Source organism: Periplaneta americana, chromosome 12, assembly GCF_040183065.1.
Source record: "Periplaneta americana isolate PAMFEO1 chromosome 12, P.americana_PAMFEO1_priV1, whole genome shotgun sequence".
Taxonomy (NCBI): Eukaryota; Metazoa; Arthropoda; class Insecta; order Blattodea; family Blattidae; genus Periplaneta; species Periplaneta americana.
In genome coordinates, this window is record NC_091128.1 from 128,643,362 (window position 1) to 128,668,452 (window position 25,091).

The 25,091-nt window shown below is 36.9% G+C and overlaps 1 protein-coding gene across 1 annotated transcript in view; it reads left to right on the forward strand.

Annotated features, from left to right (window-relative positions):
* Positions 1 to 25,091, forward strand: part of LOC138710878 (uncharacterized protein KIAA0513) — a 35,101-nt gene that overhangs the window by 7,835 nt on the left and 2,175 nt on the right. Inside the window, exons 2-7 of the mRNA XM_069842062.1 lie at positions 3,250 to 3,809; positions 7,675 to 7,776; positions 16,136 to 16,305; positions 18,121 to 18,310; positions 21,059 to 21,284; positions 21,588 to 21,682. Of these exons, the coding sequence (XP_069698163.1) occupies positions 3,266 to 3,809; positions 7,675 to 7,776; positions 16,136 to 16,305; positions 18,121 to 18,310; positions 21,059 to 21,284; positions 21,588 to 21,682 (1,327 nt within the window). The 5' untranslated portion in view covers positions 3,250 to 3,265. The remainder of the gene's footprint in view (positions 1 to 3,249; positions 3,810 to 7,674; positions 7,777 to 16,135; positions 16,306 to 18,120; positions 18,311 to 21,058; positions 21,285 to 21,587; positions 21,683 to 25,091) is intronic.

A 25,091-nucleotide genomic window follows, 5' to 3' on the forward strand; every position in this document is an offset into this window, starting at 1 on the left:
TTCGATCAGTAAAAAACCTCTCATTTTTTTAATACTCTAATTTTTTTCCCTATTTATACAAGGTGCTGAGGAGAGTGCATTTTCAAAAATATACTATCGAAAGTCAAACGGTTTTCGTATTATTGAGCGACAAATTTAGCGTATTTTATAAAAACAAGCCTCTTTCAGCGCTCAGAACTCTGGAACCATTTACTGTAGAACATTGAACGAGAGCTTATTTTGAAGCTGACATTTGGTAGGTTATGTTAAGAAGTAATCCTTATTTTTATTGTATACAGAGAGCCAGATAATCTGATTTTACTTACTTTCAGGCCTTTTGCTAATTTGTAAAAATGTAAAAAAAATTGAGAAAAAACCTTGCAATATTAAGAGGGATTCGGCATTGTTTGATTAGTGGTCCGGCAATAAGTTTCGAGGGTATTAAATAAATTATTTTCACACGCCTAGACTTGAACGGCGCAGTACCGCACGCACTGGACGAGAGCTGAAGATAAGCGAGCGTTGGGCGTCATTGTACTCCTGTATTTATGAAAACCTGTGATAAAGCTAGCACAGTCATACTGCTAGACGACACATCACGTGTTTATGTCTCCTGGCCTTGCTTACCTCGGCTAGCTCCCGCCTCAGTCAGCTGGTCAGTTCACGCGCGTACTATTTATTTTCTTTATTTGATATTTTCAATACTTTCTTATCAACGTGCCATCAGTAAAAAATATGTGTTTATTTGTACTTTCAATGCAGAATCTAACTATATATTTTTAAAACATTTTTTCCTTGGCAAAGGCGTCTAAATGAGGAAAAATCTAAATCTCTCCATTTCCATAAAAAGTAAGAAAATCTGTTTATATGTCACTATAAACTTTAGTTTCTCAGCATCAAAATAAACAATGATTTTGATCATTGGGTGAAAGGGTTTCGGAGCTACAACAGTTTAAAGTTGCAAATTTTATGAAAATACGATAAATTTAAATATTTTTAATTTAAACACTATGAAGTTCTGATACCTCAAACTTTGCACAAAGCATTGTATCACAGTTCTCTGCGTACAAAAAAAGTTTCATTGTATTTAGAAATTGTAAGGTCAATTTTCTCTATATTTCGGTCGATTTGAGATGGAATAGCTCTTATATATTACACATATATAGGATGTTAAGAAAAAAGTATCCAATGTTTTAGGAGGTGCTAGTATGCATCAAAACAAGAAAAAATGTCTAATAAACATGGGTCCTACAACACATATTTTCTGAGATCTGAACATCTGTTCATGGGAGGTGCTCAATGTGACGGCAATGCATTTCTCTGCCCTACATTACAACAGACTAACAGATAATCATACCGTAGTTGACACCCCTGACATGAAATACTGATACGTCGCAAGGAATACTGAAAACAAGAGTCTGGTTACGGATATGAGCGGGGATTGAGCAGAGATGGCGTTGTGAATTTTCGTAATCAGCATGTGTGGGCTGATTAAAATCCTCATGCAGTTGAAGAAACAAGGCATCAGCACCTTTTCTCAATCAACGTATGGGCAGACGTTCTTGGTGATAGATTAATAGGGCCATACGTGCTACCAAAGAGATTAACTGGGGCTCGTTATCAGGACATTCTTATTAACGTACTACCACTGTACTGGTCGGGAGCCCACACCTTGGCCTGCTCATTTCCCAAACCTAAATCCACTTGAATTTTGGTTATGGGGACACATGAAGGAATTAGTCTATGCCACTCCAATCAACAATGTGCAGTCACTACACCAGTCATGTCAATTGATGCCCATAGGAGCAAGCGCGCGCTTTAGAGCTCAGGAGAGTCTGAGCGTTTTACAGCTGTAAGGAAAGAGACAGACGAAAGAGGTAGTATATGCCGCTTGATCGAGCTATATTCAGGGATGGCCAGCACTGATTCTATAGATAAAGGGAAGAGAACTTATTAAAACTGTATCCGTGTTAATTTTTAGATTTGTCTCAGAAGTGTAAGTGCATTATAAGAATGTAAGTTTTAATTTTAATGCTCATTTTTCACAAGTTTGATTTTTTATTCAAAAGAAATATTTTCTCAACTTCTTTTATAGAAAAGTGAAATTTTCAGATATAGGCCTATTTATTTAGTAGCCTTAAAGAATGTTTTCGTAAATCTAATATACCGTAAATACGTATTACTGAAGATAGTGTATTGAAAATTTTTAAAATATTCGCATCGAAATTGTTTGTAAGGAAATGAATTAACAAAGCAACTACTATTACATCATAAGCAAAAGATATGTGCCCATGTGTTGTAAAAATGTCAGCTCTATAGCTTCAACACATTTCGAGAAAATAATTTAATATTCTGATGTTAGGAAGTTGCTAACCAATATCACCTTGAAAGCATAATTCGATAAAAGTTTTGTTATGGAATATTATTTACACTTAAAACATATACAGTACCTAGGTAACTTTGCTTTGTACTGTAATATTGTTTTGATTAGTTTATTGATTACGTTTATAAGGCTAAAAGTACCATCAATATCAATTCCAACTATCATGTCATACTCAATCTCTTATTTTGGGATATCGCTTTCTTTATGATTGGTGTATTTCATCCATTTAGTACAGTATAGTTGTACTACTATGGAATTTATGTGAATATTTGTTCTTAACTCTTTATTATGTTATTAACGTTCAAAACACAACTGCAATATTAAGAAATTAGTGTTAGTACTTTTGTTTTACAGAGAGTATAGATAATATCAAACAGAAAGAAGCCATATAAAAATAACGACATAAAATTTCACGTTCCGTTTGAAGTTTGTGCACCACTGTTTTCGTAATCCAACAGGCTGCTTATTCATATACACAACCCTTCCTCTTTCCATACTTAGCGCTTGATGCCCGCGCACGACGTCAAGGTCAGAAAAATGCGCTTGCTTTGACATTACTGCACTACAGGATCGCGTTTTCAAAGCATGTCAGCACACACAAGAACAAGGTCAGTTTCAAAGAGTGCGTGTTTCCTTACGCCGAAGGGCAGAGAAATGCATTGCCATGAATGGATATCACATTGAGCACCTCCTATGGACAGGTGTTCAGATCTCAGAAAGTATGTGTTGTAGAACCCATGTTTATTAGACATTATTTTCTTGTTTTGATGGATACTAGCACCTCCTAAAATATTGAATACTTTTTAGCACCCTGTATAACGGGTATTAGAAAGTGAAATTTGTTTCACATGTATATGTAAGTTTCTAATTTCAGTTTGTCTTTACAGCTTGCTTGCTTTGGCAATGGTGGACTTCTTGAATTCAACTCCTAAAGATGGGAATGACGGCCACTTTCGACATATCATGGGGAAGACACAAGGTCTCTTAAAATCAAGACTTCTGTCAGTGATAGAAGGAAGCAATGATCTCATAACTGGTCTTTCATCGAAACTAGAATCTGCCCTCAGTCTCAGCACAGACTCTGTATCAGAAGAGAGTACAGAACAAACAAGCAATGTTGAAGTGGAGAATCTGGTGGGAAACAATCAAGCAGCCACAGAAGTTTTTACTAGGAAATTACGCTTCCCACACTTCGGCTCAGGACTCTCGTTCGAAGACTACACAACAATTGCGAGACATAAACAAGAAAAAGCCCACTCAAAAGAAAATATATTTGACTCAAGAAATGGTGAAAATGGACTGAAAACAGATGACGACACACAACACAGTGAAGGCCATTCACATGCGTCGAGTGAAAGTAATAACGATATATCAAGCAAGTTCAACCAACCCATTGAATTGAGAGCAACCGGTCCTGACCCCTATGACAAGCTCAGATATAAATCAGGTATGTCGTCATAACGTAAATACATTTAATATATTTATAATATTAGGAACAATGGAAGGAGTCCGTACCTATTTTTAAGAAGGGGGACAAAACTAACTGTGGTAACTTTCGAGGAATATCATATTTGTTGACGTCGTACAAAATTTTGTCCAATATTCTTTTGAGAAGATTAACTCCGTAAGTAGATGAAATTATGGGAGATATTCAGCGCGGTTTTAGGCGTAATAGATCAACTACTGATCAGATTTTTTATATTCGACAGATAATTGGAGAAAAAAAATGGGAGTATAAAAGTACAGTACATCAGTTATTCATAGATTTCAAAAAGACATGTGACTCGGTTAAGAGAAACGTTTTGTACAATATTCTTATTGAATTTGGTATTCCCAAGAAACTAGTTCGATTAATTAAAATGTGTCTCAGTGAAACTTACAGCAGAGTCCGTATAGGCCAGTTTCTATCTGATGCTTTTCCAATTCACTTCGGGCTAAAGTAAGGAGATGCACTATCACCTTTACTTTTTAACTTTGCTCTAGAATATGCCATTAGGAAAGTTCAGGATAACAGACAGGGTTTGGAATTGAACGGGTTACATCAGCTTCTTGTCTATGCGGATGACGTGAATATGTTAGGAGAAAATCCACAAACGATTAGGGAAAACACGGAAATTTTACTTGATACAAGTAAAGAGATAGATTTGGAAGTAAATCCCGAAAAGACATATATGATTATGTCTCGTGACAGAATATTATACGAAATGGAAATATAAAAATTGGAGTTTATCCTTCGAAGAGGTGGAAAAATTTAAATATCTTGGAGCAACAGTAACAAATATAGGCTAAATGACATTCGGGAGGAAATTAAAAGCAGAATAAATATGAGAAATGCCTGTTATTATTCGGTTGAGAAGATTTTGTCATCTAGTCTGCTGTCAAAATATGTGAAAGTTAGAATTTATAAAACAGTTATATTACCGGTTGGTCTGTATGGTTGTGAAGCGTAGACTCTCACTTTGAGAGAGGAACAGAGATTAAGGGTGTTTGAGAACAAGGTTCTTAGGAAAATATTTGGGGTTAAGAGGAATAAAGTTACAGGAGAATGGAGAAAGTTACACAACGCAGAACTGTACGCATTGTATTCTTTACCTGACATAATTAGGAACATAAAAACCAGACGTTTGAGATGGGCAGGGCATGTAGCACGTATAGGCGAATCCAGAAATGCATATAGAGTGTTAGTTGGGAGACCAGAGGGAGAAAGACCTTTGGGGAGGCCGAGACGTAGACGGGATGATACTAAAATGGATTTGAGGGAGGTGGGATATGATGATAGAGAGTGGATTAATCTTGCACAGGATAAGGACCGATGGCGGGCTTATGTGAGGGCGGCAATGAACCTGTGGGTTCCTTAAAAGCCATTTATAAGTGTTATAATATTAGGAACCTTTCACGCAGCCATTACAGCAGTGTTTCTCAACCGCCAGGTCCTGGCATCAATTATACCGGGTCGCGAGATATTCTCCTGGAATTTGTCATTTTACTTTTCTAAGCTTTTTTCACGAATAAATATTTTATAGCGGAAATATTTTTAGGAGAATAATGTTCATGACTGTGTCGAAAAGCGCAGATTCAGACTTTCTCAATCGAAACATACATGACATATCAATCAGATTTCTTTCTTTGTTTTTCCACCACATATCTTTGTGAAGCTGTATTTTCTGCCATGGTTGTGCTTAAAACGAAACAGAAGAACCGCCAGCGATTTTTTGTCTCCGTTTGGCTATCACTTTGCAGGAGAAAGAGAAAAGCATTGTCCTTTTTAATTCCCTTGATTTTCAAAGCAACTTTCGGTATAATTTCAATCACTACAAGATAAATAATGAAATTAGATATAGCCTAGGCCTACCGAAAGTAATGTTGACAACGCTTTTTCCTTCCTCCTGTAAATTTTTTTAAAACACATAGCGGATTTTGAAAGCTCAGCTATGATATGCTTTACAGTATTCTCTAGAATTCTAGATACTAGAAATGAACAACGATCGAGAAAACTAGACTAACAGCGCCTGCAAAGCCGAAAACCCGCACGGCAATGTTTTATTACATCGCGTCCTTGACGTAAAGACTGGATGTGAGTCTTCCGAGACTCGATATTGATCATCTCCCGAAGTCAGCAGTTGTTTATACTTGCCTGAACTTTTATCTAATTTGGCAACTGTTATATATGTATAAACAATCAAGTAGCCTATTTGAAACATCATCTCTACCTTTCAGTGTATAATAATTCGTTCCCCAATCTTTATTTAATTACTAGGCCCTTATTAAAAGGCTAGGAATTTTCTTTTCATATGTTTAAGATCAAGTGTGCAATCTCTAGTAAAATAGTACATTATGCAACGAGTCTATAATGGTAGTAATTAAGACGCGAGTATGTTTATGAAACGAGCGCAAGTGAGTTTCATAATTTTCATACGAGCGTCTTAATTACCATTATAGTCGAGTTTCATACGACTTTTTATGCTCGACCATATTTCTAACTTGAAATTATTCATAAGTATTCATGTTATTCTTATCTGACCTTGTGCAATACCTCGTAAATTGTGAGATGTGCGCAGACGCGAAAGTATTGATTTTTTTCCGAGAAACAAATGTCGACATTGACCTTGATATAATCCAGAGAGTAAAATAAACATTAATCTTGATATAACCTTGAAATTGAATTGATAATAATAATAGTAATAATAATCCGTGGCGCTACAACCCGCAAAGAGCCTAGACCAACCAGCCGGCTGCTGGCCTCACGCCCACATGCCGAAGCAGAAGTGGACGATCATCCAACCAGAATGGAGGTATCGTGTGGTTAGCACGATGATCCCCCAGCCGTTATAGCTGGTATTCGCAACCGGATTTCGCTACCTATCGTAGCTCCCCAAGTGCATCACGATGCTGGGTGGGCACCGGTCCCATACACTGGCCGAAATTTCATGAGAATTTCTTCCCCCATGAGGACTCGAACCAGCGCGCATTCCGTAACGCGAGTCCTAGGCAGGATGCCTTAGACCGCGACGCCACGGCCCGGGACTGAAATTGAATTAGACATTGAAAAACGAGATGACAAATTGAATTTATTTGAATATTATTTACAGTTAACGCTAATTATTATAGTAACAGAACTAGTTGTCTTTTGATTGCATATCCGAGAATAATTGATACTTGCGCTTTCATATTGGTACAATGGTATTTTCTGATTGGTGGAACACCTGAACTTTAATGAATAGGTGTACTTTAATGAGGTCCATTAAAGGGCTGCTACCAGGTGTATAATTACTACATTTTGGCATGGTCGAGCATAAGGATATTAACGTCATGTTTTGTTTTTTAGAAATGCAAATTTATTTCAGAATTTTTTTTTATTTTTATATAACCATAGGTAATATTATATAATAGAACCAGAACATTTTGAGATACTGTTCTGTTTTGTCTTTTTGTCTCATTTAAACATTTATGTTATTTATTTCAGTGATGTATGTTATTCAAAGTTACGAAATCTTTCTACGCCGACCAAATGCTATTTCGAGAATGACGAGCTAGACTCGAAGCGCAGCGAGAATGACGAGCCGAGACTCGAAAGACAAATGCAGCGAACACAGCGAGCGAGAGCGGCAGTTAGTTTTGTTCATCTCTACTAGATACAGCATGATTCAAATATATCCATTTCCCCAGTATATTTCAATTGTGTCTTTGGTTGTAATAGTCAGGCGTGGATTTTAATATTGATTTACATTAATATTATGAGATCAACATTATTTTCAGACGCATTTCGTTTACTAATTTGTCACTAGTGACAAATGCATGGACTTTGTTAACAGAGGCTCCCAGTAGCGGCTCTGCAAGTGATGGCGATGGATATGGTCCCAGCACAAGCCTTGACTTCTCAGATCATGATGGGAAGAAATATTGGGTGAGATCTGGTAAGTAGGAACGTGCAAATGGGACAGTACTATTACTCATATTTTCTCTCAGACAACAATATTCATGTTGGAAAAATTAAGACAACAGTGTTATTTGAATGTAACTTATGACCTGCACAATAATACTGACAGGGAAGCTTTGCTCATCAGATCGAAACCTTCTTTGAGAGCCTGCACAAGCGAAAATACTACTGTACTGAAAAATACAAGTGACATTCCAAAACGTAACTGCGAGTACAAACTGTAGACAATCCGTAATAATAAGTAACTCCTTGTCGGCCTTCATTTTACTGTGTAAACAGAAATATAAACTGTTTACATAAATTTTATGCCTGTAAATTTATTAGTAATGGTGTTGATTTCTAAATTTTAATCTCAGAAAGTGAGCTTTATTACCAAGTCAACTCAGTACTACTGAGTCAGTAGTCTTTTTTAATGAGCTATAAGAATTCTAAGCATGACTTTCTTCGAAAAGACGCAAAACCACACTAAAGCAATCCCGACCTAGGCAAAATTATCGTTTAGCTTCTCGCCTAGAGATAACTTGTCTCTCCCCACAAAGTTCTCTACTTTGCAGACAGATGGCTTCCTTAGAGACTACAGATATGCGTAAATTTAGATTAGCTTTTTTTCCTTTTAAAATTATCGAAATCCCCAGTAATATGCAATAGGCTACTCCAGAGTAAGAGAAGTGATCAGTAGGTTTCGAGTTCACATAGATATTCCATTAGCCCTAAATCTCTTTGTAACTATGCGACATACATAGGGGAAGGTTGCCTATATCGTACCACTTTTCAGTCTTTCTTTATTTATTTCGAAATGGGAAGGAATTTTAATTGAATATATTATTAGACATTCGGACAGTACCATGGGACACAAAATATATTTTTTTCAGAATTTTTAAATAAGTATCAAATGTTTTTAAAAGGCATTATTTAAAACTCTGTGAGCGGTACGATTTATGCGCCCGGTTTCCTAAATCGTACCTATTTGTAAAATATACATATAATTTTCAAAATAAGAACTATAACAGAGGCAAGCTACCCGACGTCTGTTATAGCAAGTTCAGAAAGAATATGTTGAACCAATTCCTCTTCTATTTCCCGTGGAAAAGCTGTATTCCTCCCGTTGACGGATCCATTTACAGGACGATCCAGACCTCTCTTCACCTTGCCCATCAAATGTCGCTTGAAAGTCTGTTTTTGAATTTCGTATTTACGGCAACATTTATTCAATCCCACTGCTCCGGATCGAAACTCCTCCAGTGCCTTAAGTAAATCACTTGGTTCCCATTTTACGTATTCTCATTTGCCCATTATCCAGAGCTGTCAAGGGTCTCCATGGTAACTGAGTGAGATCACTGGTCAGAAAGAGTGAAATTCAAGGAAAATGAGTGAGACAACAAATTTCTTCCATATATCCATTTATTTCATAATTAATTAATAGTAAAACACAATTTTTTATAATGCAAATTATTTTTATGTAATATTCATCATTTTTGTGGAAACCAACACAGCACAAAATAAGTTAATATATTCCAAATGTTGCACTTAATTGTAAACGATACAAATCTCACTCTTTATTGCAATGTATTTTATTGAACTGATGCGTTGCGTTCTTACCATTAGCCACCACTTCCTTTGGTGGTTCTAATATGTGGCATAGATCAGAGATGGCCATTTTCATGGTCAAGACAGGTGATAACGTACAATCCATGTTCAATGAAGGTCTAAATGCTGTTTTATTTTCCTTATCATAGAAAAACAAGTTCTTCGTCAGTATTAGAATGTGGAATTATCAAAACCAATTTTGCAACCTTAGATAGCTTCTTGTACCTTATTTCTCCATTTGCTAGTTTCATTTGAGATAAATATGCCCAAATTACATCCATTCGGTAAATGTACCGACTTACTTGCACTTCATCTTAAACTTCAGCACTTTCCCATACATGTTCACGGATACTGTCTTTGTTTTAAAATTTTATAATCCACAAATGCGTGAGATTTCAGCTCGCGTACGTGTGAGCGTGAGATCAGCCTCAGGTCCGTGTCTCACTCACAATGCTTCAGACTTGGCAGTTCTGAATTATTTATTCTAAAATTTAAAAATTTTATGCACGTAACGTTAATTGTTCACGTTGCCAAAATCGTACTGGTACGAGGTACGATATGAGCAACCTTTTAAAGGTACGATTCAGGAAACTAGCACCCCTAGCAAAACATTCAGATTATAACCTAAAGAAAGCTGTTAAAGTGACTATTTTTACCGTTTAAATAATGCAAACAATCTTATATGTTAGGTGTAATAAAAGACATACCGTATTGGCCCGAGTGTAAGCCGCACCCGAGTATAAGCCGCACCCTTAATTTTAGGGGGAAAGGAGAAAAAAAAAAAGAAAAATTGAGTGCAGAATGAGAAAAAAAGGAAAATTGAGTGCAGTGAAATTTACCTGTCACATTATCCAGTTACAAAACTGTTTACACTATTTAAACACTTTTTCTTCAATTACGGTATTACGTGGGTAAATCACCAAAAATACCGGTACAACTAATCACCGTCTTCTCCAATGTCACTGCTGACTTCACTACTACCGGTACCGGTATTTGTTTCATCACTGTCACTTTGTTCATCACTCTCCGCTCAAAGTACGCCGTCCTCACTGCCATCCAGCGCACATTAGACTCATCCACACTAAACTTTTTGCCGGCTTCTCTATTAGACGTACTCCTAGCATGACGAATAACTGCAAGTTTGAAACTAGCGTCATAACTGCGCCGAATTCCCAAGCTTGTTGAAGCTTTTCTTTCTACGTTTCCGCTCATGGCTGAACCCGTAGCTACGTACAAACTGTTTTAATCTGTCCTATCATACAAAAGAGTACGATCACTGTAATATGAAGACTGGTACATTGTTGCGTCATATACCATACTACTGCTGACAATTTCAAACACGAGCGCGTGGCATTGTTGCTCCATTTCAAAATGATAAAATTACCGGTAGCAACATGCGCCACATTTCAAGTTTAAATTTATCGGCCGCGCAAATAAGCCGCACCCCAACTTTTCGAGTTTGAAATTTGAATAAAAAGTGCGGCTTATATTCGGACCAATACGGTACATTAAATTAACTCAATGTTTCAATAAAAGCTTACGAAAGAGTAACAAAATCTTACATGAGAAACCAAAACTTAATATTAATTACGATTTAATACAGCTGTTGTCTTCGGTGAAAGGCGGGAAACTGAATGAGTGTCAGTTTCTATTTGTATTTCATGAAAAATTCCCCAGATGGTCCCTGCATGCAATACTTTCCTCAATATTAATAGTGGTACGATTTCGACGCCGGTACGATTTAGGCTACTTTCCCCTATAGAGTTAGGAATCAGTTCTATAGGTAATTTTGAGCAAAAATAATCCTATGAACATAGGACTGATGATCGATATTTAAGAAAATTTAGTTGTTTGAATCCTAAGAAAGTGGAAGGGCTTGTGAGCTGAATAAAAGGGAATCAATTAAAATGACAGGACAGGAAAGAAAAGAAAAGACCAGGATAGCAGAAAAAGATAGGAAAGACAAAGAAACAAAATTGTAGGGAAGAAAACGAATGTACAAAAAAAGAAAGAAAAATGATCGGGAAGAAAAAGAAAGGGAAGGATTGGAATGTACAGGGAAGGAAAGGGTAGAATAGGAAAGAATAGTAAAAGGAAGTATAGGAAAGGAAATTATAGTAAAAGGAAAGACATGTAAAGAACATGATGCAACAGAGATGTGATGAGTAGCCAGAGGATTGATAGGCACTAAATATGGAAAAGGAATACCGTATTTACTCGAATGTAAGGCGCACCTCAATTTTTAAAGACTTGAAATAAGAAAAAAATGTTTACTGGCAAATGTAATACGCAGCTGCGAAATATAATTTTACTTTACCAATCTATCTACCTACAGTGTATACAAAATTAGAACGGTATTGACAGTTCTCTCTCACACGCGAAAATTGAGCGACGTTGTAAAGTTGTGCGACCGCCTGCCTGCCTGTCGTGTAGGAACTGAGCAGCTGACGCGAACTCATACTAATTATTATTATTATTATTATTATTATTATTATTATTATTATTATTATTATTATTATTATTATTATTATTAAGCCAGTGAATGTGAATATGGCACAATGTGCAAACAATATGTAGTATAAACCATAATCAAGATTTCATGTTATAAATTTGGAGTTCTAAAGGAAAGATACAGTTTCTAGCTCCCTAGAGTACCTTACATCAGCTAATAATGTCTGGTGGAGAAGTGTCAGACCTACACAAATCTGAGCGTCATAATGTGACGAACATATGGTTCATTTCACCCAGACTTTTCAGATATAGCATCAGTAATAATGACGCGGAATTAATTAGGCCTATTTAATTTTATTCCGATGACTTAGAACGAAAGGTGATAGTGATCCTATTTCTGACGATCCTACAAGGTGGATAATAAATGAATTCCTTCGCAATCATATCGCTAAATGAAGTTACGTTACTCAAAATATGGACAGTGATTTTAAAAATTCACGCAGGTAATATTTTAACTTTCCGAGGTACACTTAAGTAAAAGTTTGTTTTACAGAACCATGAGAAATGATGAGAAACAACAAATAAAGTGTCATTTCTTTCCAATGACATCTTGCGGCTATTGACTTTTTTGTACTTAAAATCTAAGTTATTTACGATAGTGTCCAGAGAAGAAACGCTGACTTGAAAGATTCTGCATCTCGTAGCGAAATTTGCATTTTTTTTACCGTAGACTGTAATTTAAATACACATGCCGCGGGAATAACTACGAAAACAATAGGCACGACAAAACACCAATACTTTCTGTGACACACTAACGAAGATTAAACTTCCGAACAAAACAGCTGGCTACCACGTGCTCGCTACGAAACAGTCGGCAACGCCGATCTGTGACCGTGGAATCTGGTTGGCTGGTTTGAGCAGTTACCATGGTGACGCCTTGAAGCCGCTGAACTGTCAATAGCTTTCTAGTTTTGTATAGACTGTACCTACACTTGCCTTGATATACCACAGGCTATAACCACCTCATTAGCTTTACTTCTAATTGTGTCACTAGTCAAAAGGGAGCCCTTTCTCCTCCTTTCTTATATGAATTTCAAAACCTCTATTTCAGGATCATTTCTTGTTGTGGGCTGGGGAACTTCTTCCTCGTTGCTTCAGACGCAAATATCGTCATTCTCTGTTGGCGCCATAAGCGAATGTTGCTCTCTGCTGTAACGAATTCTCTTGCAGCCTGCCTGTTTCCGTGGTTTTCAGCATAAAGTGCAACCTTTCGTTTGAAGCTTGGTTCATATGACACCCTTCGCTTTTTGTCTTCCATCTCGTGATCAAGTACAACTCACTTTGAAGTTTTGGGAGGTAAAAACGTAATACGGCGAACGCTAAGCTCCGCCCACGACCCCTTTCCACTTTTCCCCTGCAAGCTCACCACACACTCTACGTGATAGGCTAGTGTTGTGTCGAATGCACATTTCATGTGGGTGGGGATAACTTCCCCTACTGAGTGTTTAACGATATTTTAACAACAATGCCTACAAAAATACGGACGCACTCAAGTGAGTAGTGATGGGCGAAGTTGTTCTTTTCCCGGAACAGTTCCGACTGTTCCGGTTCCGAAAAAATACTATGTTCCAAATAACAGTTCCGAAATAACAGTCACCAGTGGTGATGAGTCGGAGTCGTTGAGTCGTTCAAACGAACGGTACAGTACCCTCCCTCTTCACCATAGACAAATAACACCATGCAGCTCACACTGGAGCACTCACAGGCATGACATAGTACACATTCTTATCTATAGATGGCACTGCAATGCACATTCGAATCGATTTTGGAAAATTGCTGTGCATGCGGACAGAACTCAAAAGCTTAATGTTAGTAATTACACAGCTGTTGACTACAAGGACAGAATACAACACTTTGTTTTCGTACATAAAGTTATAAAGACATGGTAGCCAAGTAAAAAAAAATAACATAACATTTAAAACATATGGTATGTAATTTCTGTTCTCTCTATTACATAATAAAAAAAAACAAATCATTAATTTTTAATTTTACTTTTCTTAATGCACAGTTATAATAATAATAATAATAATAATAATAATAATAATAATAATAATAATAAATATTACAATTTCATAAATAAAAAAGATATATATTGGCAGTACTGAAACCTGGAAACCCCGCAGTGGGTTAGTAAAATGTTGGAATCGCATCTTTACCAAAGTGTAATTTAAACTTCGCATTAAACCTCGCTCTCCAAATCAGTACTTATATGGGTAGTTTCCAACAAATAATGCTACAACATTTTTGTCGTTCTTTGATAACAGAGAAGATAGCACAAAAACTTGTGCTTGTCAGACTTAACCTCAACAAACGACATACAGACATTGTAACTAAACCACTCATTACCATTTACGACTTTAACCTTTGTATAGAATCAGCTGATCAATTAATTAATAATAGTATGCGTACTTTATGACTTTGTAGAATGTTTATAAAACAGAATTAGTCAACTAATGGTGAAATAAACCATAAAGCGGGAATCAATATTACAGATTATTGAATACTTACTATAACATTACAGATGATTGGCCAGTCTTACAAATGTTGATATTAAAGTTCGCGCCACCGCAAGGATTTCAATGTCCATGCGCCCCCCTCCAACCACGTGAGAGTTTAAAGTACAGTGTAACTGCAGCTGTCGTTGGTTCATCGGAACAAGCTCCGACGTTCCGACTGTTATCTCGGAGTCGGAACATACCTTGTGCAACGCGGTACTGCGAGCCCGCAACAGCTGGGCAAGTGAGCAGCTCGGAGTCGGAACACTGTTGTTTCGGAACAGGAGGTTCCGACCTACTGTTCATTTTTGCAACAGTTCCGAGGGAGTCGGAACATACCTTGTGCCACGCGGTACTGCGAGGCCGCAACAGTTGGCAAGTGAGCAGCTCGGAGTCGGAACACTGTTATTTCGGAACAGGAGGTTCCGACCTACTGTTCATTTTTGCAACAGTTCCGAGACCGGAACAGTTCCAAAATAACTGTTGTGTTATTTTTTATCCATCTCTACAAGTGAGGAATTTTGAAGAACGAGCAATGGAGTAACTCGAAAAGAGCCAAAACACACGCAGAACCCAAGCAGAATTTTCGAGTTTGCATACGAATCTAGTGCGCCATCGATTTTAATGTGCATCCCAATTTTTGGAGATTAAATTCAGCTGAAAAAAGTGCACATTAGATTCGAGTAAATGCGGTATTTGAAAACCTGCTTTCAAACCTGAGCTGTGCTTATGTTCAACTTAATGCAGCATTTTTAATAATCTTCTTATGTATTTTTAATTGATCATTTTATGAGACTCCTTTTCTTTCCCGCTCTTTTACCTCCGATTGAGGTTCTGGCTTGATAGCCTACATCTACGAGTAATATAAACTCATACAATGTCACACACCACACAAAGCACTTCACTAGTCTCTTCCTTAGTTCCTTTATTTTGCTATTAAAAGCTTCCTTTGCCATTACTATCCTCCTTTTGACTTCTTGGCAGTTACTGCTTGTAGTATACCCGAAGTATTTGAAGCTCTCCACTTCTTCCGCTGCCTCATTTCGAATTCGCAGGTTTACCTTCTTTAAATATTTTAGCAATGTTTTGCATAAAACAATTAATGCTCAAAATACTTGTAAATTTATTTGGTAGATTATTGTTTACATGTTTAAACCTAAAGTGTAGCTACAATATAAGGCCAGTGATGGCATTTACGAATTTTCAGCTTGACTCCCTAATGAAAATGATGCTCACTGACTGGTAAGGCATATCACATACTCAACCGCATGTATGGCTCAAGTGCCATCGTTCCGCCAACACATTTCATCTTCCCCTCACTTTATCATATAGGCCTACAATACACTGTGTCCCAAAAGTCGTCATGGGTTTTCAGTTCTGCTTGACGTCACTCTACTTCTCTTGGGACATTGTGTTCATGTGAGTGCCGAATGCTGCATAAAGTTTTAAAATGCCGTCTTTACAAAATGCAAATGGTTCAGGCATTACAGGAAAGTAGACGTGCATTTATGCATGCATGCACAGTTGTCCCCTATGAATCTTATTCCTAAAGTGCGAGTCATACTTCGTGTGTATCTTTCAGATTTTTGTGTTCTCTTATTTTCACCTTGTTAACATCGTAATCATCATCATTATTACTTTAGAGGACATTCGTAAGAAATTATGATTTATAACTCTTCAATAATAATGTTGATAATTTTTAATAATCCTCGACTTTGTTTTCTGTGTTTCATGAATGTGTAGGTTCTGAGGGCTCAGTCCAGTCGTGGGCCTCAAGTTTAAGCTTCGACAGTCAGTCCGATGAGATTACAGCTGAAGCAGTGGAGTTCATGAGAAAGTTTGTTGGAGATCTGTTTAAAGACAGCGCAGCAATTCCGTTGGACCAGAAATCTAAATTTGGGCAGCTTGCTCAGGTATTTTATTATTTATATTGCAATATTTTATTAAAAATAGTATTTTTGTCATAAATGTTTTCACCTCGCTTAACAACTTCAACAGAATTAATTAATATATACCGTATTTTCTCTAATACCTCGCGCCCTCGGATAAGCCGCACACCCCATTTGAAAAAAAAAGCACTCACAAATTACAAAAATAAAACTTAATATAAAGGTAAGCGTCCACTACATCGTATCGCACTCGTACGAATCGCACGCAACGGATATTTTAAGTGCGCACTGTAACGGCTCCACCTCATCGGATTCCCCAATCAGCTGTTTTTTAAACATGACGTCGTACGATATTGACATTATTGAAAACATAGGAGTTGAGGTTAGGTCTATTAATTACGTCTGTTAGCGAATAAGAATTTGTAATTGCTTCATGCGTCTTAATTGAAGAGGAAGAAACGAAAGAAATATTGGTTACATAATAGATTTGCAAGAAACGACTTGATTACTATAATGGGAACGCCTCAAATTATATAATTCTCCGCAATTTTCTACACGCGAAATAAGTTTTCCGTCTGCCATTTTGGCGCGACACTGAACATGGCACAACATAATAGTAACAGTTGACCAATTAAAATTGGTTTATTAAAGAAGGCCATGATCGCAGGCATAGGAAAAGTTGCCCATCCGAGAAACGTGAACGGATTAGCTGAGAGGCGATGCGTCTGATACGATGTAGTGAACCCGGTTACGTAACAATTACAGCAAAGATAGTCTTTTTCCGATCCGTGTGATTCGTCCGATGAGTGTGATACGATGTAGTGAACGCTTACCTTAATATATTTGTCGTCATACCAACTCATTCTTTATAGACCATGATTTTCAGACTACTCATCATTACAAATTTAATATGTTATTTCTTTATTAATTGTTTTATAATGATGTCATACAAAAAAATACCATATGAAACATGTTTTATAATGCTATACAGTTTCTGCATTCATCAAAATTAGGAAACTCTCTTCACTCATTTCCTAAATATAGACTCGTGCATTATAAACTAGTTTCGATCCTGCAGATTGAAAAAGAAGATAGGGTATACTTAAATTAATAGAAAACCTATATTACGTTTTGTGATTAAATGCACAGTTAATTAGAAAATTGAGTTGAAAGTTTCAGCAATCTGACATCGCCACACTGCTCTTTCTTCTTGTAATACAGATGTAAGAAGTCAACGAACTCAGGTCTGTCTCCCTAGGTGAACTATCTCCCACCTCCCTCTCTGACTACAATGTTGCAATCTGTTTGCATTGTTCAGTGGCTTGAAGTTGTGGTTTTTAAATAAAATTTACACGAAAATCATCCACACTATTGAAATATGTCGGAAGGGTAAATGATTCTTTGTTAGATTTTTTATCAATATGGAAAAAAATCACGATTCTACTCGAAATAGTTAGCGAATAAGGAAAAAGATATTTTTTCTAAGAAAACTATGAACTTTCCACCAATACATATTACACTTTTTTGTTACATACAACATGAGCTATTTGCTCTGAAAATCTGCAGGGTTATATCATTTTTACCTTGTATAGGGTGTACAATGGGATAAAGCAACCCTAAGTACAAGGCTCAGTCCTGGGTCCGGTTTCCAAAAAGCCAAGCCAAACTCACCTGCAAGAGATCAGATTCATGGAAGGCCACTTCATGAAATTGCATGAGATTAACTTTTCCTCTGCTATGATCTGACCACTGTGATTTAACTTGCAGCTTATGAGTAATGATTATGATGATGATGCTGATAATAATAATAATTCAGACTTTTGTTTTTGTCTCCTTCAGCATGAAGCTGGAAGACTGTGGTTCGCACGTTTTGTGAATGCTCAACGCGTCCACAACAAGAAGGTTGATGAGTCAACATTCTACAGCCTTGTACAATATTTTGCTATTGTATTATTTGAGTGTGCTGATGCTGACGACTTTTCTCCAGCCAAATCACTTATGAACATGTGCTTCACATTCTACCATGAAGGTAAACAAGAAACACAATGGTTATTCTATAAAATTAATTTCTTATCAATACTTTATACTATAGGTACTGGTAAATAAGAATAAATCATGATAGCTGAATAATGTATATGAATATCGTCGTTGCGCCTACAAAATCTGCCGTATCTTTTTTTTTTTTTTTTTTTTATGCAGGAGAAAGAAAAAAGCCTTGCCACTTTTAATTTCCTTGATTGTCAAAGCTACTTTCAGTATAATTAATCATTTTTCATGTAATGATCGAAATTATACCGAAAGTAATCTAGAGAATTAAAAGTGATGATGCTTTTTTTTCTTTTGGCTGCAATAGTAATATGCGTTACAAGAGCGGTATGTTGAAGTTTTCATGTTCGAGGAAAAGTTTGAAAAAGCGAAACGTAGTTGAGCTTTTTTAATTTCCGAGAATTGAAACAAAACATACCGCTCGTGTATTGTACATTATTTTGTGCGAAGATCGTTTATTACATACCTGAAAGAGGAATTTCTAATCAGTTGCAATGAAATTTCCATCTTGGTTTCTGTTCAATGACGGCAAATTTGCAAAACAAAAATATCTATCTTCAACATTGTTGCTTTAAAATGTTTTCTGTGTTTACTATACTCCGGCAGGCCGTGATATACGTCTGTCTTTTTTTTCCCCCCAGTCTATGATGAGTCTGGAATCTTGTTGATTTTTTCACGGCTTCCTTATTGTTACTTGCATCACGAATTCAGTAACTTTAGTGGAGTTGTAGAGTTTACTTAATTTTTGCAAATATTTAAAAACAATAATTAACAGTGCAATTTAGGTGAAATTGTAGTGGTAAGTTTCCAATTTATAATTATTACTATATTGAATGTCTCTAAAAATAATATGTTAAAAGTCTAAAGCAGTAAAATCAATATGTCACTTAAGCGGTAAGAAGAGGGAAATTGTTGTGTGTGTTAGGTTGGGAATACTGAATGTGGAATTTTAGACTTTCCGCAGATTGGTTTTGTGCGGAAACCAAGCAAATACGCACGATCTCGCACAAAATCTTTTTAAAAACACATAGTGTATTTTGGAGGCGCAGCAACAATATATAATAGGGGAAGCTTTAATATTCTTTATTTCCTTTTCATACAAAGTTATGAATACATTAGGTTTTACAGAAATACATTTTCTAACCATTTTTAATAAAGAAAAAAATACTTTTGTTGCATTGTCGTCACTCTCTATCTCTGTTTACCAGTCGCCAGACTGTCAGTTATTGGCCTATTTGTTAGTTATTTGTTCATCTCTTGGTTTGTCATTCTTCCTCTCTAGGTCCTCTCATGTCTATCAGTCTCACGGTCTGTCAGCATATGATTCAGTCTCATGTTCTCTCAGTCTGTCTGACTCCATTCCAGTTGAGCTCTCCTTTTGTCGAACTGTTAGTCTCACATATTGTTAGTCTTCCATTCTATCTCTGTTTCTGTCGACCTTCCCTTCTGTTACTGCTCCTGTTGATCTTCCCTTCTGTCGATCAATCAGTCTTTCATTCTGCCAGAGTTCACTTCAGTTGATTACTCCTGTTGAATTTTCAGTCTTCCATTCTGTCTCTGCTCCTGTTGGTCTTCCCATCTTCCCTTCTATTAATCTGTTGAAAGTATCTGATAATTTCTTTCAGTTCATAGAAATGAATTAAATGTAATTGCATTGTATAATCACATTATCAGAAGTACGGGTGAGAGTCGGTACCTAAGTTACAAATTGAAGCAGTGACCTACAGTTTTGAATGAGATGCCTGAAAATATCACCACTAGAAGGCAGAATTATCTATGTATGCACAAGCGAAACAAAGAAGCAGCAGTTTCGACATGGCTGCATCTTAATCAGATCACTGATGCACACTTTGCCTCAGGCTGGTAATGTTGCAGCCAAGACTCATCACCTGGAACCAGGGTGCGAATTAAGATTTCTGATTAGGGAGGGATAGAATTCTAGATAGAGAATACTATACATAAAATTATTATTATCCTCATTCGATACAGCTCAACGCTTGGTCGCACTGAGTTGCTTGTCTTGCATCTTGATCATTGATTGTTGTCAGCTGGCCAGTGATGATAGTGCATCAGTATTATTTTCTTTGCTTACTTAATACTTTATAAAGTACATATACTTGCATTAAAACAATTATATTTTGTGAAAAGGGGATATAAGTTATCCCTGACAGGGATGTTAATATGAATTTATGAGAGGGGGGGGGCAACTATCCTCCCCATTAATTTGCACCCTGCCTGGAACTATCCAGGCTAGCATATCGTCCGCTTCATCCTGATTGCTTGGATCAAGTCACAAATCTGTCGCACATTTTCCTCCATGACAATCTCCATTGGCTGACTTACTTGTCCACCTTTCAGAGAATTTCTTAACCAAATTTGTAGAGGCAATGCTCGCCATACAAAAGCAGAATATCCTTATATCTTTGGTTGTACAGAAAAATTGCACAATGAACTACTGCTCAAAAATGGTACACTTGTGCTTAAGTGCTGTCATCTTGCAACTGCTGTTTCTTTGTTTCCCGTGTGCCTGTTTTGTGCACATTGACAGCCTTCACACCTGGATAATACTGCCATCTAGTGATGATAGCTTCAGGTATTTAATTAAAAAATGTAGTCATTACTTCGATTTGTAACTTAGTGACTTGCCTATGTATATTTGGAATAGTTTTCATGGAAATTTTGTTAGGTACTGGATGTGTGTTGACCATGCTCTTCTCTTCTGTCTTTTCAGTGGATGTGCCAGGCTGTGAACCTTACAAAGAGTACCTGTACACATATCTAAAAGACCAAACCATTTGGCATAGTCTGCGCTTCTGGAATGCAGCTTTCTTTGATGCATTACAATGTGAACGCGTTCACAGACCTGTTGTGACACGAGAAGACATCCAACACAATAGCTTAGAGGCTATTACAGATGAAAAGCAGTACCAAGAAAACATCACATTCGGCCAACTAGGGTGAGATTTTGTAATACTTTGTATTCCAAGCAAGATTTATTTATCTTATGTTCCTTCTCTCACTTGTCTTTTGGTATTTCTTTTCTTCTATTTCACTTTCTTCCACTGTTTGCCATGTATTTTTTGTTACATACTAGTCATTCATAATTTCCAGGCAAATATTGACAGAAATCTTGAATTACAAGTATAAATGCATTCAAAAGAAGGTCACAATGACAAATGGCACTGTTTTCTTTATCCCTCTTTGATGGAGACATTTCAAGTAAAAGTTCAGATTTTATTAATTGTTCGTTTTCTTTACAGGACTTTCACATGCAACATGCATGCATTTGGTCTTAGCAAGGAACTTTGTGCAGAGTTTCTGAGAAAACAGTGCACAATTGCGAATTTAAGAGAAGGTGAGTCGTTTCTTTGTAGTTAACATTTTAATGAGCAATATATGTAATACCAGTGGCTGGCTTAGGTCATATATGTGTTTGATCATCACTCAAATCCATCATAGTATATTACGCTTTGTATTTATTATGACACAGTACAAAGAGAATAAAATATTTAAGTCATCTGGCAATAAGGATGTACTGGCACTGAAACCTCATGTATGTCTGCTTTGATTAATAGTATAATCTGATTCCTGGTACGCATTTCTGTTGGAGATTGAGTGAACCCCAAGGTCGTATGAGTATCAAATGTAAACAACTTTAAAAAGTGATAACTCAAATATTTTTCTTCGGAGACCCTACATTTTCAATTTTAAATTGCTTGTGTACAACCCCTCTATAAGCAGATAAATTTCTTCAGTTGAATTCTAAAACACACTGTAATTCAAATCGAGCTTTCAGGTATAACTCCCTGTAAAGTTGATTTGAATAATTTCGAGGGAAAAATTGTTCTGGGGTCGGGCATCGAATCTAGGACCTTTGGTTAAACGTACCTCAAAATTATTCAAATCAACTTTACAGGGAGTTATACCTAAAAGCTCAATTTGCATAATACACGTCACTGTTCGTTAACAAAAAAGCACAATTTAAGTCACACAGAGTTAGTGTGCACTCAATGTTGGTCGCTTGACAGTTGTCAGCCCCCTTTGAGATCTGTGGATATAGATGGGGAAAAATTGGATCAGTGTCTGGTAGAGTTCCTGGGTAGCTCAGTTGATAGAGCGTTGGTAGGTTTAACCAAAGGTCCCGGGTTCGATACCCAGCCCCGGAACAATTTTTCCCTCGAAATTATTCACTTTGTAATTCAGTTTAAACTCAATGTCAGAGCGACAATCAAAGCAAAAGATAGATAGTTGAACTGATAGAACTTGTAAAATAGTGCATACATACTAAGGATGCAGAAAAAAATAATAAGCATTAAATTTTCAAACATTAATTTTCTGGTAATTTTAAAATTCTACTTCTTCTTCTACTGGTATAAAGTAAGACATGCTTCATAATTTCAGTCGCCTTTTAAAGGCTCTCCTGAAACACATTTCTCACGATGGACATAACACAGTGGATGGAATTTTGTGTCGTGTAATTGTTTACATAAGCAACCAGTTTTATTTATTGTTCAGTATTTATTTTCAATTTTCTTATATGATAATATTCTTTATTCTGTACTGTCTATTGCAAACTTTAACTGACTGTAATAATCCAATTTCTATTGATTAGAGCTTGTACAGCCTTACACACATAAAATGACCGCTCTCCTATAGCGTGAATTTGTCTAAGTCCACTTCAGACAGCGCCCAGTTCACACGACTAGGGAAAGGATGTTTATTTTGCACCTAACTTACTCCTTGAATATATCTTTTTTTATTTGGTTATTCAACGACGCTGTATCAACTACGAGGTCATTTAGCGTCGATGGGATTGGTGATAGTGAGGTGGTATTTGGCGAGATGAGGCCGAGGAGTCATAGGCAGAGTTATGGAGGTGGGGGCAACTCTTTTTTTTTTCTATTAACGTTATAAAATATTGAATTCAAAAGATCTTTTTTGCTTCTGTTTATGATTAAGTTTCTGTGCTTAAATTGATGAATTAATATCTTCAGATCATGTCTGGACTATAACATTTATTTTAAATTTCTGAATGTATAAGAATTCCTATACCTCATTTGAGGAATGGAAGCACTGTAATTTTTCTTTTGTAACAGCCTGTACTCATGTGTTACAAGTCTTCAAGTGTTCAGGCCACCAATTGGAGAAATATGAATAACACTGCACAACAATGCAGGAAAAAGAAAAGTGATCCCGGTATAATATATGCAAATTTAAAGATGAAATTAAATAAAATAGAATTTACATTTCATATGATATCTTCAGGAAGGTAAACTTCATATAAAAAAGTTTTTGTTAGCACTGTTACATAGAGTTATTGATGTATGCATGTGTTTCTGTACGAGAGAGAAAAAGAGGGAGATTGTTTTAAGTTATGCACTATTATAATTTGCAGTAGACTTACAGTTCAAGCCCTATACAACTCGGTCCGAAACATCGCGGATATGGATGTAACTCTGTAAGAAACATGCCCCCGAAAATACCTTTATTAAATGATCATATTCCGATATACTGTACCACGGTTGAGTTATAATGGGAAGAGGAGGTAAATGATGTCCTCTATAATCCCATTATAGGTTTTGCTTTCCCTCCCCAAGCAAACTGTTCTCTCTCCGCCTATGCGAGGAGTCGCCATAGATTACCTGACATTTGCCTTATGGTTGGGAAAAACCTCGGAGAAAACCCAACCAGGTAATCAGCCCAAGCAGGAATCGAACCTGCGCCCAAACGCAACTCCAGATCGAAGCGCCTTAGCCGACAGAGCTATGCCGGTAGCTAATATATATATTTTCGTTATAGATTATTCATAACACTTGACTTATAAACGTACTTACTTACTTACTGGCTTTTAAGGAACCTGGAGGTTCATTGCTGCCCTCACATAAGCCCGCCATTGGTCCCTATCCTGAGCAAGATTAATCCAGTCTCTACCATCATATCCCACCTCCCTCAAATCCATTTTAATATTATCCTCCCATCTACGTCTCGGCCTCCCCAAAGGTCTTGTCCCCTCTGGCCTCCCAACTAACATTCTATATGCATTTCTGGATTCGCCCATACGTGCTACATGCCCTGCCCATCTCAAACGTCTGGATTTAATGTTCCTAGTTATGTTAGGTGAAAGATGCAATGCGTGCAGCTCTGCATTGTGTAACTTTCTCCATTCTCCTGTAACTTCATCCCTCTTAGCCCCAAATATTTTCCTAAGAACCTTATTCTCAAAAATCCTCAATCTCTGTTCCTCTCTCAAAGTGAGAGTCCAAGTTTCACAGCCATATAGAACAACTGGTAATATAACTGTTTTATAAATTCTAACTTCAGATTTTTTGACAGCAGACTAGATGACAAAATCTTGTACTCCCACGAAGTCTATTCTATATCTAGCGAGTTCTTTTGCTACTAATGTTACCCCTCCTGTTCTATAAAGACTAGTTACGTTCCATGTACCAAATCTTATAACCTTATTCCTTTGCTGTGGTCGTGCCGGAGAATCAGTCCCATTCCGAGGCTGATTGTTAGGTTTCGTAACAAGCTGTTTTTTACGGTGATGGGTTGTTAGCCCTTCGCCCAACCCCCAAGCTGGAGGACCACCCCTTATCGGCTGTCCACGACTGCTTATTCAACATATTCACAGCTACCCTCCATATCTGGATGCCGTCTCCTCTATCTGCAACTTGAGGACGCGCCATGCCGTGGCGATAGGGACCCACATTACATGGCTTGACTTATAAACAGACAGAAAAAAGCAACAAACTAACAAAACA